General features: G+C 47.4%; 1 protein-coding gene across 1 annotated transcript in view; it reads right to left on the bottom strand.

The window, feature by feature from the left end:
- Positions 1-15,380, bottom strand: part of LOC135243735 (rhomboid-related protein 1-like) — a 55,927-nt gene extending 40,547 nt beyond the window's left edge. The window contains exons 1-2 of the mRNA XM_064315735.1: positions 14,974-15,380; positions 3,327-3,485 (exon numbers count right to left, since the gene is read on the bottom strand). Of these exons, the coding sequence (XP_064171805.1) occupies positions 3,327-3,485; positions 14,974-15,012 (198 nt within the window). The 5' untranslated portion in view covers positions 15,013-15,380. The remainder of the gene's footprint in view (positions 1-3,326; positions 3,486-14,973) is intronic.

Genomic DNA, 15,380 nt, shown 5'->3' with positions numbered 1-15,380 from the left:
GAAGGGGTGCTAGCAGAGGTTATGCGCTTCAAAAGGAAAGTCCCACCGTTGCCAATTTCAAGGCACAAACCAAATTTAGCCTTTACTCACTATTTTTCTTTATCGGTTTGGCCCATTGTTTCTAGCTCCGCCGAGCTTCTTCGAGTTCCACTCGAGCTCTAAATAATTGACGTCTTTGGCATGATTCATTCAAGTTACTCCATGAAATGAAACACGTGCTTTTTCGAAGAGTACGACTAGTTCACTCTCAGGTTTCAGTAATTTACAATGGAACGACCCAAGCTTGCAGTGTGCGCGTGTCCTCAAAAACCGCACACAGCCCGGCCTGCCTGGTAGCTGTCAGAAACTACTTTGATCTCAACACAAATACAGTTCGTTTTATCCTGTTGTGCTGCTGTTATTAAACATTACTGTGTACACTTCAGTGGCGATGCGGAGACCGCGGAGCATGAATCTGGTTGACGTTTATTATTCACACCAGAAGGCAAGGCTGGCAGAGCTCTCTGGCTGAGATCAAGCTTGAGGAACAAAGTAGAATCTGTCGAATCCCTTTACTGACGCTGCAGGCTAACAGCTCAGTTAAACCTACGGTGTGCATCATTACCCTATAGACTTTGACACACAGGCGCACACACAAACAAACACACACACACACACACACTCACACACACACACACACACACACACACACACACACACACACACACATATACTCACACACACACACCCACACACACACATACTCACATACTCACACACACACACACCCACACACACTCACACACACACTCATATTAGCTCTTCCACTGCACTGGGCTACAGTACTAGGCTCCGGGTGAGTTCATTGATACGGTGTGGTGTTATCAGAGGGATTCAAAGAGTGCATCCCATCGAGGGCAGAACCTCTATCTGCTCCCACAGCTGCAGAGCCCAGCGTACACAGAGCCTCCGTAGCAAAACGTACAGATCCCTTACAACGAGGGTTTCGAAATCTTCTTAGATAGATTTCATAATGCAATGCTGGCCGGATCTGAAGTATACAGCCAAACTGAATTCTACACAGTTTACGTCACATGTCACCGTCAAGAGAGGAGTCATAACTTCGGTTATAATTTCTTATTCCTATATTTTTAAAAATCTACCTACACTGGAGAAGAAACCGATCACAAAAAAACATGTCAAAACATAGTGATGTAAAGGTTCTGTTATATACAATCCTCTGCATAAACGCTGGGGAAAAAGCAATCCCCTGTATGATAAACACACTCTCATGGGCTTGGAGGTCTCCCTCCTGATCCGGATGTTGAGGGAGTTTCCTCTGACTGGGGTGCAGTAGCGAACGCTAGCCGGCTAATGGCCGCAACACCAGCAACAGAGTGCCGCTCCAGAGCTTCCACCGGCACAAGGATGAAGCCATCAGCCTGGCCTTTACATACAGCCTGTCGCAGCACAATGACAAAGCCAATTGCATTATGCACGGTAGGTGGCAACGAGGCCTAATGTCTCGGACTTCTAACCGCGAGGTCGAATTTTTAAACCGTAGCTGCGGCGCTGCTGCTGTTAGCTTGAACAAGGCTTTCAACCAAAAAACTGACCCAATAAATATTCAGCTTTGGCTGTTTATAATGTTCAAATAATATTTTAAAATGCTAACAGGGTCGTGGCCCCTGCTTACCACCAGGGGGCAGCAAAAGCTGTGTCTTGAACTGATTACGAAATCATTGATGTAATTATTGTCGTCACCTGTTTCTCATTTGTCAGTCTATTTACGTTGTCCCTGTTCCTTCCTTTGTTGCTAAGTCTTGGGGCTCACTCCAATCGCTTATTTTATCCGTCCTCGTCTCCTTGGTCCTTCCGGGTCAGTCGAGGTCTTTGATGCATTTTTTACAACGAAGCTCCTATGTGTAAAACTCTTCATGTTAAAAACTGACGTGCGGAATTACTTTAAGGTAATAAACGTGTTAATACAAAATGCAAAAGTCACTTTCCCACCTCATATTACAACCATTTTCAAATGCTTGATAGCACAATCGTATGTCACCTAATGTGATTGTAATTGTTTCATCTCTCTCAGTTACTTTGCTTAAGTGAAAATGCTGTGCGCCACAACTGACAGTCACCACCGCATAAAAGGTGCAGTTTGTGACACTGTGGAGCCGGCAAAATATATATATTTTAAGAACAGCCGTGAAATGAACGTTTCTGGTGAATTCTAAGGGGAAAATACACCATTGGCCACAATACCATGTCTGGGTTGAACAGGAGTTTTCCAAAGATTCTTTCCATTCTTTCTGACTAACACATAAAAGTTCATTGAAATTTGGATCATCTAAATATGACAGTTGGTACCTTAGATTCTGTGTTTTGGTTTGAATGATTTTGTGTAGGACCACATAATATGATGATGGTTATTTTATTTTAAATTATTTCATTTCAATGTGAAAAATAACTGCCGCAGTGCTGTGTATAGTGTACTTCTGCATGATGTATCTGTCTTATTTCACAAAGTTATTTTCATTTTGCGTTCAATATTGGATTTTGAGCTCGAAATGAGCAGTGTAGCATTTTGCATGAAGTTTTGCAAATTGGAACTCTGTTGTGAAAAATGAGCCAATCATAAAAAAAATCAATGACTTTCTCTCACTCTTTTTCATAATACCTTCATTACAGATGCAGCTCTTTGTGATCAAGGGCCCCTGCCACTCCCCCTCCCAATCAGAGATAGGGATACGCATTCAAAAGCTACAGCACTTCAGAGAGTTTCACTCCAGAATGAGAAGTTCACTCAGGACATTTTTCAATTTTTTTTTACTGCTATACTTCAAAGACATGTCTTTGATTTGTGAGCATGTCCACCAGGTGAAGATGTTCAGCGATTATACCCCCGATCTCAGTGGTGTTTCCATTTTTTTTTCTTTTAACTTGTAAGCTGAAACTAAAATATTTCAAGACGTTGAAGAACATTCTGGTCAGTTTCCTTTTTTGTTGTGAGACCATGTCAAGACAAGAATGTTGCCCAAACAGTTTTAGAAACCAGTTATCATTACCAACACCACGTGAAACACTCCAGTTGTCACAAACTTAATGTCAAACAATCCCTGGTGGTTATCACTGAGTTTTGATAAACCTTATAGTGGCTACATGCAATAGACATCTTAATAATGTGTTGAATGTAAGTATTGGAAGAAATACCAATAAAATGAATGCAAATAAAAACATTTCGCATTCATGGGACAGAAATGGCACTGGACCCACCCATCCACTCTGCCCTGCCCCGCCCCGTCCAGCCCCACCCAGCCCCGCTCAGTCCCACTGCAGGAACTCACCAGCTCGATGAGTTCGCGGTAGCACACCTGCCCCTCCTCGTTGCTGTGGACCAGCGCGAACAGCATCTCCAGCTTGGAGGGGTCCAGCCGCAGCTCATGGTGTTCCACCAGGCTGGCGAAGTTCTCCACTGGAATGAAACCGGTGTTCTCTGGGTCCAGCTGCCAAAAAAGGACAGCAACACAGCAGCCTCAGCGCAGCACCACAGGCAACAGGGGGCGGAGCACAGGCGCACAGAGATGATGCGCGGGGAAACGGAGATAATTAAGTTCTATTTGATCAATGTTTTTTTCTTAACCTTGACTTTAGAAAAACCATGAACAATGCTATATATTGAATTAACTGAATGCATATTAGGCACAGGTTGGAGAGAGAGAAAGAGACTGAGAGAGAGGGAGAGAAAGAGAGGGGGGAGAGAGAGAGAGAATGAGAGAGAGACAGAGAGAGATCAGTCTCATTACATTACATTACATTACATTACATTTATTTGGCAGGCGCTTTTATCCAAAGCGACGTACAAAAAGTGCATTTCATGGTCATAGACAACTACTAAACACAGGTTCTGTAACAGACAATACTTATTTTGTCTCCGTGGGACAGCATGGCTCTGGTTAGCAGTAAAGCTGCTCTGCTTTTTCTCTGGCCCTGGACAGATGCATTTAAATCTGTTTAATTGAGAACAAGCGGCGTCTTAATGCTAGTTTAATCTTCTTCTCGGACTCCCCAGGTCTCCTCATCATTTATTTATCTGTCTGCTTATTTCTTAACCCATGTATCTACTGGAATACAGTAACAGTAGTGGCCAGCTCCTTAGCTGTGATCTCTGTCACCCACAGCAGTAATATGAGCATCTTAGCAGTGTCTCTATCCTCTACAGCACGTAACAGCATCTTAGCTGTGTGTCTATCCTCTCCAGAACTATGACAATCTTAGCTGTGTTTCTATCCTCTCCAGAACTATAACAATCTTAGCTGTGTTTCTATCCTCTACAGCACGTAACAGTATCTTAGCTTTGTTTCTATCCTCTCCAGAACGATGACAATCTTAGCTGTGTTTCTATCCTCTCCAGAACGATGACAATCTTAGCTGTGTTTCTATCCTCTCCAGAACTATGACAATCTTAGCTGTGTCTCTGTCCTCTCCAGAACTTTGATCATCTCTACATTCCACATGTGCCCCAAGCAGCTGGCAGGCAGCACAGTGTCCTGAGGGAAAATGTCCACTGACTCCCTCCCTGGAATACAAACGACCAGGTCGAAGGTCATGAGGTGGCAGCGGGTCGGCTCAATACAACGTCAACCCAGGTCCCTGCAAAAGCAGAGCCACTTAACGGTTATCAGGCATAGCGACAGCGTTTCGTGAGGATTGTCAACGCTGTAACTGATATCAGGCATAGCGACAGCGCTTGGTGAGGATTGTCAACGCTGTAACTGATATCAGGCATAGCGACAGCGCTTGGTGACGATTGTCAACGCTGTAACTGATATCAGGCATAGCGACAGCGCTTGGTGACGATTGTCAATGCTGTAACTGATATCAGGCATAGCGCCAGCGCTTGGTGAGGATTGTCAACGCTGTAGCTGATATCAGGCATAGCGCCAGCGCTTGGTGAGGATTGTCAACGCTGTAGCTGATATCAGGCATAGCGACAGCGCTTGGTGAGGATTGTCAACGCTGTAACTGATATCAGGCATAGCGACAGCGCTTGGTGAGGATTGTCAACGCTGTAGCTGATATCAGGCATAGCGACAGCGCTCGGTGAGGATTGTCAACGCTGTAGCTGATATCAGGCATAGCGACAGCGCTTGGTGAGGATTGTCAACGCTGTAACTGATATCAGGCGTAGCGACAGCGCTTGGTGACGATTGTCAACGCTGTAACTGATATCAGGCATAGCGACAGCGCTTGGTGAGGATTGTCAACGCTGTAACTGATATCAGGCATAGCGACAGCGCTTGGTGAGGATTGTCAACGCTGTAACTGATATCAGGCATAGCGACAGTGCTTGGTGACGATTGTCAACGCTGTAACTGATATCAGGCATAGCGACAGCGCTTGGTGACGATTGTCAACGCTGTAGCTGATATCAGGCATAGCGACAGCGCTTGGTGACGATTGTCAACGCTGTAACTGATATCAGGCATAGCGACAGCGCTTGGTGACGATTGTCAACGCTGTAACTGATATCAGGCATAGCGACAGCGCTTGGTGACGACTGTCAACGCTGTAGCTGATATCAGGCATAGCGACAGCGCTTGGTGAGGATTGTCAACGCTGTAACTGATATCAGGCATAGCGACAGCGCTTGGTGACGATTGTCAACGCTGTAACTGATATCAGGCATAGCGAAAGCGCTTGGTGAGGATTGTCAACGCTGTAACTGATATCAGGCATAGCGACAGCGATTGGTGACGATTGTCAACGCTGTAACTGATATCAGGCATAGCGACAGTGCTTGGTGAGGATTGTCAATGCTGTAGCTGATATCAGGCATAGCGACAGCGATTGGTGAGGATTGTCAACGCTGTAGCTGATATCAGGCGTAGCGACAGCGCTTGGTGACTATTGTCAATGCTGTAACTGATATCAGGCATAGCGACAGCGCTTGGTGACTATTGTCAATGCTGTAACTGATATCAGGCATAGCGACAGCGCTTGGTGAGGATTGTCAACGCTGTAGCTGATATCAGGCGTAGGAACGACGGCTGGTTCAGTCGCTCAGTGGAGTAGGCAGGTGCCCTGCGATAAAGACCGCTAGCGCTGGACGAGCAGCCGCCGAAGAGCCTGCACTACGCATCGATCAACAGTCCCGTCACGGCCGGGAGTCCTGCCGCTCCTTATTACCGATTCCGGCGAGACAAAAAGCGAACGTCGCTTTATGTGGAGAATAATGGGCGTAATCATCATCAAGAGCCTCTTCTCCAAAATAAACGGACGAAAAACAGAGATAAAGAGAGCGCACGAAACGAAGCAATTACGCCGATGAAGCGATTGCAATTAGGCCCAGGAAATAATCACTTATTTATTTATTTATTTATTTATTTATTTATTTCTGCGAATGCTCTGACCCAAAGGAATTTGAAATTTACCGTTTTTTTAACACCGCGCTGACTGCGGCGCGTACAGGTGCGTGAAGCCAAGGCACGGAGCTGCAGCCGGGGCCCAGTGGAGAACAACCTGCATTAAACCCGTGATTTAGCGTCAGGTTCATAAGCCAGAGCTACCGTATTAAATGCAACTTGTTACCGTAAAGAGTAATGAGTTTCTGAATAAAAACCTTATAAATGGCAATGCCTGCAAAACAAGCTCAAATAGTATTAATTATCATGTAATTATAATGATATATATTCGCTGCCACTCTGATTCATAATGCACTGGCAGCATTGGTATAAACTGTAATCACAATTTTTTTGCATACACTTAATTCCAGCAAGTATTTCTACAAATACTGATATTCTATGGATTACAAAACCTGTAGCTGTAACAGACTGATGCACCATAAAATGTTACAAGGTACTCAACCTGCAATGCTGCATTATACTGTACATCCAGCTGTATAAATGGATGCAATGTCAAAGTTGTGTAAGTAAGTCTGGATGAGGGTGTCTGCTAAATGCCTGTAATGTAATGTTGTAAATATGTACAAGCCCTGACCTTGACTGCATCAGTGTGACGTGCACCTATCAAAGAACAGCGCATCAATCCACAGGCAAACGATGACCCTCGCAAGTGACAACCGAGTGGGTTCATTATCTCATTCTCCGTTGCACACCGGCTTCAGGTTCTGTCAAACGATGCCGAAACGCACACGAAATCAAAAGCGCCAAACTCCGCCTCCTCTACGCGGAGCTGCCAAAGACATTAACACTGAACGACTGAGGGGCGGAAATGAAGAAGTGAGGTTGAGGGATAGAGAGAGAGAGAGAGAGAGAGGGGGAAAGAGAGAGACAGAGAGAGAGAGAAAAAAGGGGGTGAGAGAGAGAACAAAGAGAGAGAGAGAGAGCAAAGAAAGAGAGACAGAGAGAGAGAGGGGGAGAGAGAGAGAGAAAGAAAGGGGGTGTGAGAGAGAGAGAGAACAAAGAGAGAGAGAGGAGGAGAGAGATAGAGGGAGAGACATGCAGAGAGAGAGAACAAGAGAGAGAGAGAGACAGAGTAAGAGAGAGAGAGAGAGACAGAGAGAGAGATAGAGAGAGAACAAGAGAGAGACAGAGAGAAAGAGAGAGAGAGATAGAGAGAGAGAACGAGATAGAGAGCTAGAGAAAGAAAGGGGGTGAGAGAGACAGAGAGAGAACAAAGAGAGAGAGAGAGAGATAGAGACAGAGAGAGAGAGAGAGATAGAGGGCCCCTGGAGAGTGACGGCGAAGGTCTCTCACGGCCGCCCTCGCGCGCACCGCGCCACGCCGACGCTCCGGCCCTCTCCCCCGGCGCCGCGCGGGCCGGAGAAGCTCGCCGGAGCCACAGCCTGGCCTCGCGCGGAAACCACCGGAAGCTGCTCCGCACGAGAACGAGGAGAAGCTTCTCCCCGCTCTTTGATCTGCTTTCGCCTAATCCACTCACCGCCCGTCCGCGCCGGTTTACTCGCCCGTGACACGCGCTCCCTTTCGTACCGCGGCGGAGGATCGGGGAGGCGCGAGCCGTCTGACGCCGGCGGTCGACAGCGAGCGTGGGCGGGATCTGTTTGTAGGTGCCGGCCGGCTAATTGAGCCGCTGGATGCTCGGATGTGAACAGACAGACCGTTTAGAGGGCGTCAGCGAACGGGCGCCAGACTTGGTCCTTTACTTGGGGAAGGACCAAGAGACCCACAGCAAGCAGAGACCGATAGGCTGTGTCGGGCTCTGAATGTAGATGCCAAGCTACATAGCTCATAGCTCATAGCTCATAGCTACATAGCTACATAGCTGGGGCTACACAGTCGGAGGGTTGCCGGTTGGATCCCCCACCCTGGGCGTGTCGAAGTGTCCCTGAGCAAGACACCTAACCCCTAATTGCTCCCAACGAGCTGATTGGTACCTCGCATGGTTGCCTTTCACCGTTGGTGTGTGTGTGTGAGCGTGTGTGTGAATGGGTGAATGAGAGGCATCAATTGTAAAGCGCTTTGGATAAAAGCGCTATATTAACCCTCCTGTTCCATTTTGCAGTCCAAAGATGTTCAGTGATTCAAACATCGGGCCCCTTTGCAATTACATTGTGACCATTTCACCTTAGAATTGTTGATTACAATAATTAAAGGCCAGTAGGAAGTTCAATACTTTTGCAATCTTTTCTAGTTTTCAAACTTTAAGGTCTTGACCCCAATAACATCACTTAACATGACATTTCCATGGCAGTCGCTTCAGTCTTCTGACAGCATGACTATTCTGATTTGTCCTTTCAGCTGGAAAACCCCTTACAATTGTTGGCAATATTGATCTTCAGCAGTTTGCAATCTAATACCTCCGCTTTTTTCGAATAAATACACTCCACATTGAGTTCTGGAATCAATGACAACGATTGGGTGTGAACCTACCTATTTTGAACCAATGGTCTATATTTAAACAAAGATAAAAGTATCATTTTTGAATTATTGTAATATCCCATTTAAAAATCTTTGAGGTTGCAACACTGTAAATTGAGAAATAATCAATGGGAAATGAAAACATTCCACAGACATTTCTAAACATTCTATATGTATATACTATGCTATGAATTCTGAACCCAAGAAAAGTCTGATCTTTTCAATTCAATAATTACATAGCTGTCAATTTAAAAAAAAAGCACTGAGGCACACTGCTCCCTGCAGACATTGATAAAGGATGAATGATAGAGTAAAGCTTTACTATGGAGCTGCAGGGAGGTCATGCTGGGGAGATAGTGTGTATGTGATTCAGAAGCACTAAGTGTGAGTCAGATGCTGAGTGTCAGAGATGTACATTCTGTATGAGGGAGATTCACTATGTTTTTTTACAAACAATTTCCTGTAGGACATTTCAAAATATACAAATAAAAATAGTTACTATAAGGAGTACTGAAATACATCATATTGGAACAATATGCATAGCGCTATTCTCTCATCCTGTACAAGGAGGTATGCTCTGACTGTATACCAGAAGGTGTATTCTAAGGCAGAGAAGTGAGAGAGGTGAGAGACACAGCTGAAGCAGACAGAAGAGAGAGTGTTTAGAGGCACAGCTGAAGCAGATTGGAGAGAGAGAGATTAGAGGCACAGCTGAAGCAGATTGGAGAGAGAAGTGAGAGAGGCACAGCTGAGGCAGGTTGGACAGAGAGGTGGGAGAGGCACAGCTGAGGCAGATTGGACAGAGAGGTGGGAGAGGCACAGCTGAGGCAGATTGGACAGAGAGGTGGGAGAGGCACAGCTGAGGCAGATTGGACAGAGAGGTGGGAGAGGCACGGCTGAGGCAGATTGGACATACAGGTGGGAGAGGCACAGCTGAGGCAGATTGGACAGAGAGGTGGGAGAGGCACAGCTGAAGCACATGAGGGAGAGAGAAGGGATCACACCACAGTGCCATGGCAGCGGACCAAGTACAAGGAAGGATTTGTAAATGACTTGAGAGCTGGCCACCCTCCAGGCTGCGCCACACGTCTTACTGTTTTGCCTTCATTTTGTATCCTTGTGCATATGCAGCCTTCCCTGGCTTTACCCCTGCATCCACAGGACAGTAAAGGTCAATGGGCCAATAGGGGAACACTAAAGCAGGACATGCAAAGCAGGTGAACTCTGGAGGTCCTGAGAGGGTGTGGCCATATCATAGCTCACACCAATCAAACTCATCCTTGATGACTTTCAAATGAATTCCAGTTTCAGCAGCTAGCCACAAATAGTTAAGCTTTATCGCTAATGGAAGCCCAGTAAATTATTTTATCGCTCTGTGTCTGGAGGAGCACAAAACTGCAGATGGACTCCACCACAACAGTTTAATGCGTACAGATGGTCCCCTTCCCACGCAGAATTTGTAGCCATTAATAACAACTGCGCAGTGTCGCGGAGTACGCTAAGCTGAGCCATTGCAGCAGAGTGCGGAGTGAGCCGTGGCGATGCAGCACAAATGTCGCGCCTTAAGGCGCCCCGACGTGTGCGTTAGTGAAAAGGGTGCGCGTGTGAGTGCTCAGCAACGTACCAGAAATAGGCTGAGCTTAACACCGTGACTGAGCTCAACACCGTGCCCTCCTGCACACAAAGATTAATGTATTCGCTGAGCTAGCACCGACTCTCACAAAGGTTAATAAACCAGCCCCTGGAGCTAACTCTCTCTCTCTCTCTCTCTCTCTCTCTCTCTCTGTCTGGTCATTATTTTATTTTATTTTATTAGATATTTTTTTGTGTTGCTGGCAGCTTTTCAATATTAGATCAGTTACAGAGACATTGACACAGGGGTGCAAGAACTGGGCTCCCAAAGATCTTCCTACTGCACAAAACATTTTTCAAGACGATACGTGAGAGGCGATTCGACATCCATGTAAACTAACGCTTACTGGTGAACAAGTGCTCTAATGAACAGGTGACAAGTTGGAAATGTTACCATGCCAACCCTGCAAAACAGAAACGGTAGGAAGTACAGAGGACGGGAAGGGATTTCAAAGAAAAAGAAAGTGTTATGCAGGATGAAATCAGAGACCTTTTTGACAAGCAACATAACCCTAACAATAAATCTTATTCTTCACGATAAGATACCTTGAACCTAATCCATTAGGAACCTAACCCAAAGGCTTTACACTGTAGCAGCATCTTTTAAAGGAACATTCTCATCATTATACTACTAAGGGTCCTTCCCAGATCCTTCGGTCTCCAAACACACCCCTCCCACGGTCCAGGGTACTTAAAGAGGCCTGGAATATGCATGTGAAATCAGGGGATATTCTTAATCTGCAGTTTTACCAGAAATGCATATGATTGGAGACTTCCGTTTCTGAAGGTGATGGCTATGTGCAAACTTTTCAAGACAGCATCCAACAAGCAAATTAATCGAGGAACCCAAGTCCCCAAAAATACCTAGTCATCAAAAGAAAGGACAGATACAGTATATGCCCACATCACAGAGTGAACTTGATTTCTGTAGAATATTTTTGCACAACTGCCATCTTTGGTGAAGAGGCCCCTATAGAGCTCTCAGCTTTGTCTAAAAATGGCCTTTTTGTTCTCAAAGCTTGACGATTTGCGCAGGTCAGCCAAATATCTGGACGAAATCGCCCATCAGCATTCCACCCCAGTTGGAAAAAAAACTTGCCTACACCCAGGGTTCTGTCTGATCCTATTTAAATTTAGGCAGTTTAGCAGAACATTGAAAAATGAATCTCGTTGAAAAATACATTTCCTAAACTGACCCAGTTGAAACAGAACTGAGCCCAACCCTTTCTTCCGTATGAAGACAGTGCCTCAAGTATCCCTTCTCCATCAGTGCACTGTGAGGCAGGGCGGACATATATCTAGCATGAAGTTAAAGTTCTTTTCAACTGTTCATATTCAAAAAATAGTACTGTGGACACAATGATCAAAGCTCAAAGCCTCTGCGTTAATGACAAGTACACATTCCGCAAAACTATAAGCACACTGTTTCCACCGAAATTTCTGTCCCAAATTACCCCTTCACAAAACACTAAACACAATTCTCCTCGTTTAGATCAGCTGGATTTTTATAAATAAAATTGATATGGAATGCACTGCAATGCAACAAGCTGAACTTCATTGAGCAATTGCTCACGCTCAGTCCTCACAGGAGCAGACAATGCTTGCCTAGATAGTAATTAGCGCATTACCGCAGATAAAAGGTAGCATATCGGAGCTTACTGGTCACTGTGCCATCATGGATAGCCCCGGCCCACAGAGGGGAAATGCCAGTGTGGCTCAGCCCTACCGCTCATGTTCCTCCAGACACTCCACAACGCCCTCATCCTACCAGAGCGGAGGGAGCCAGAGGGCCCAGAGCAGAGGGAGCCAGAGGGCCCAGAGCAGAGGGAGCCGGAGGGCCCAGAGCGGAGGGAGCCGGAGGGCCCAGAGCGGAGGGAGCCGGAGGGCCCAGAGCAGAGGGAGCCAGAGGGCCCAGAGCAGAGGGAGCCAGAGGGCCCAGAGCAGAGGGAGCCAGAGGGCCCAGAGCAAGAGCCGGAGGGCCAAGCGGAGGAGCCGGAGGGCCCAGAGCCGAGGGAGCCGGAGGGCCCAGAGCAGAGGGAGCCAGAGGGCCCAGAGCAGAGGGAGCCGGAGGGCCCAGAGCAGAGGGAGCCAGAGGGCCCAGAGCAGAGGGAGCCAGAGGGCCCAGAGCAGTCCACGAGCGCTAGCATTTAGGGCAGCGTTAGCTTGGTCTGCAAATGGTTCAACAGCAGCCCTCTGTGCTGTCTCTTCCACCCCACACCCCTTTTCTCAGTCATACTGAGGGGTTTTTTTGCGGCATGGCGGTGGAAGGTTCGCAGCTTGAGCTCGCACCCCCCGTCGCCAGGCAGCAATGGGGGGGGTAGACCAGCCGAGCTTTTTCGGGGGTTGGTACGTCACCCGCGCGTATGCGTCCGCCTTTGCCAGGGAGAACACAGAGAAGACAGAGGGCTGGTGACGTGGACAAAAGTCTCTGGCCTGACTGAGATAAGGAAAAAGACGTAGTTTTCTCATTTTTTTGTTTTTCACATAAACAGTCTTCCTGTGCAGGTCTACTGTGCCCTCTTGTACTGTTTTTCACCACTCAATCAACTGAAATGTACAGTGAAAAACATATTTTTGTTAGTACTGTATCTGAGTATATTGTTTATGCCCAAGTGCATACAGTAACAATGTTAACACTGAAAATGCATTAGTTAAGCTCACAGTAGGTAAAGCGTTTCATAGCGGTGCTTTTCATTTATCACACCAGTGTGTAACTGGCCCTCACTGGGACGCCTCACTCCTATTCATTTCATCACGTTTGTGTCGTTTCGGTTGAAAGGTCTAGTTCTGAGGATAGATAACATAATTTTGAATGCTATGTTTCATCCTGGCTTGAGAAATGTTCAATCTACAGTTCATCAGGCTTGACAAATTTTGCCAAAATGTTTGATTCTTTTGAGTTTCGTGTTTATAGTTTTGGGAACATTAATTCAGGAAACGCGTGTAAACATTTCATAAAAAACTGTAACATGTTCTTTTCAGGAATCACATTTCAGTACTGACATCTAGCAGACTGGCTGTACAGCAGGTGTGAGTTGGCTTACCTAGCTGCTAAAAAAATAAATAATTTCTGTAAAAGAAGTCACATCTAGAAATGAATAGTTTTTCTCCACAATAAAACGTACATAAAATAACTTTTGCTCATAATTCAGTTTCTTTCTTGACAGTATTTCAATAATGGCTCCTGTATGACTCTTGAGTCATAGCAGGTAATCAATTCTTTCCTGTCTATAGAGCGATAGTCCCATCTGCCCACCAATTGGCTAATCATTGTTCTAGCGCTATTTTGCCCCTCATGACAGGTTTTCGTTTAGCAGACTGGTAAGATCTGAAAAACAAATGTATGCATTCTGCAGCTAAAACACGTTTCTCCACCTCTCTATGTACTGCTCCATCTCTCTCTATGTCTCTCTGTGCATTCATACACTCCTTTGGCTCTCTGTACACACTTACGCCTCTCTTGATACCCACATCTCTCTATGCACACATACATATTCGTACATTTTTTTCCCCCACATAAGTTAAAGAACAACAAAGCAAGGTTTTACCTCAACGAATTAGAGCTCTTTCTGATATTTGTAAGGCAGCATACTCATGAACTGGCAGAGTACCCCCCCCCCCCCACCACACACACACACACACACAGGGCTCCAGCACTGTATATCACAAGGCCATTACCCCCTCTGTCTCTTTATAATAATGAGCCTCATGAAGGCAGACAATGGGTAGCATTTGGAATGACCTGGAAAGGGGGGTGGGGGGGGGGTAGGGTGACTTCAGGGTCAGGGACAGTCTAACCACAGGCAGCTCTGAGCCAGCTGAGTAACGGCGCCCGAACCGAACACAGGAAACCTACAGGAGGCGCTGAATATTCAGGCGTCCCGCGAGCGCGGTTAATCCTCGGCCCCTCGGCCCCTCAGCACAGGCTTCGGTGAGTAACCGCCGCGGCTGTCCGAAAACCCGCGCGCGGCTAAGGAGCTGTGCGCCGCTGAAGGATCGCCAATCACAGACCAGCGTGGGGGCCGGGCAAACACACTCTTCAGATCAGCCCTGCGGCAGCGAATGCAATAGACACGGAGCCAGAGAAAGCAACAGACAGTAATGACCGAATCCGAAGTGTTAAAACACCAACAAGGGTGACGTTTAAAACTACTGGTCCACAGACGGAGCTAGCAGCGCAGCGTCCTGGGGTGACCAATGGGCCGTCTGTCCAGCCGATCAGCCAGCTCCGGCGACCGCTCGCTGGGCATCGTCAGCGGCCGAACAGGAGGTCCGACGCGTGGCCGAGGAGGCGCGCGGATCCTCGAGCAGGGTGAGCGTACGGGGTAACCACGGCGACGTGCTATTTCACCCCGCAGCGCTCCGTCTCCAACTTTGGCTGGAGCGGAGTTCACCGAGCCCCCCCCCAGCCGCGGCGGTCTCGCACGCCCCAGAATTAACTCCAGAAAGAAAGCGAGAGAGAGAGAGAGAGAGAGAGACGCTACGGAGACGGTAACCATAGAAACAAACAGCCGCCCCTTACCTGCTCCTGTATGAGCTGAAACAAAGAGCTCCTATCCATATACCGGCCAGGGATTTCAGAGGGACCACGGCGGCGGCGGGGGGAGGGGGGAGGGTCAGCCAGGGGGCGCGCGGCCAAAAAAAAATCCCCAGGAGGCTCCCTGGCGGCTGGGTCCCAGGCGAGTGCCGATGGCGGGCTGGCTGGCGGGTCAGAGGAGCCCCCTCATTCTCTCCCTCACGGCGCGGGGGACCTGCAGACGAGCAGCAGCGCGGCGTTAGCGACAGTAGCTTCGTTAGCGATAGTAGCTTCGTTAGCGACAGTAGCGACGTTAGCGATAGTAGCGGTGGCAGCGACAGTAGCAGTGGCAGTGCGGGAGAGGCAGGCAGGCAGGCAGGCAGCCGCTGAAGCACTCGCGCTCTCCTCTGCCC

The sequence above is a fragment of the Anguilla rostrata genome, chromosome 17 (assembly GCF_018555375.3).
Source record: "Anguilla rostrata isolate EN2019 chromosome 17, ASM1855537v3, whole genome shotgun sequence".
Taxonomy (NCBI): Eukaryota; Metazoa; Chordata; class Actinopteri; order Anguilliformes; family Anguillidae; genus Anguilla; species Anguilla rostrata.
The sequence above is the reverse complement of the archived record's forward strand: the minus strand, read 5'-3'. Positions and strand labels throughout refer to the sequence as shown.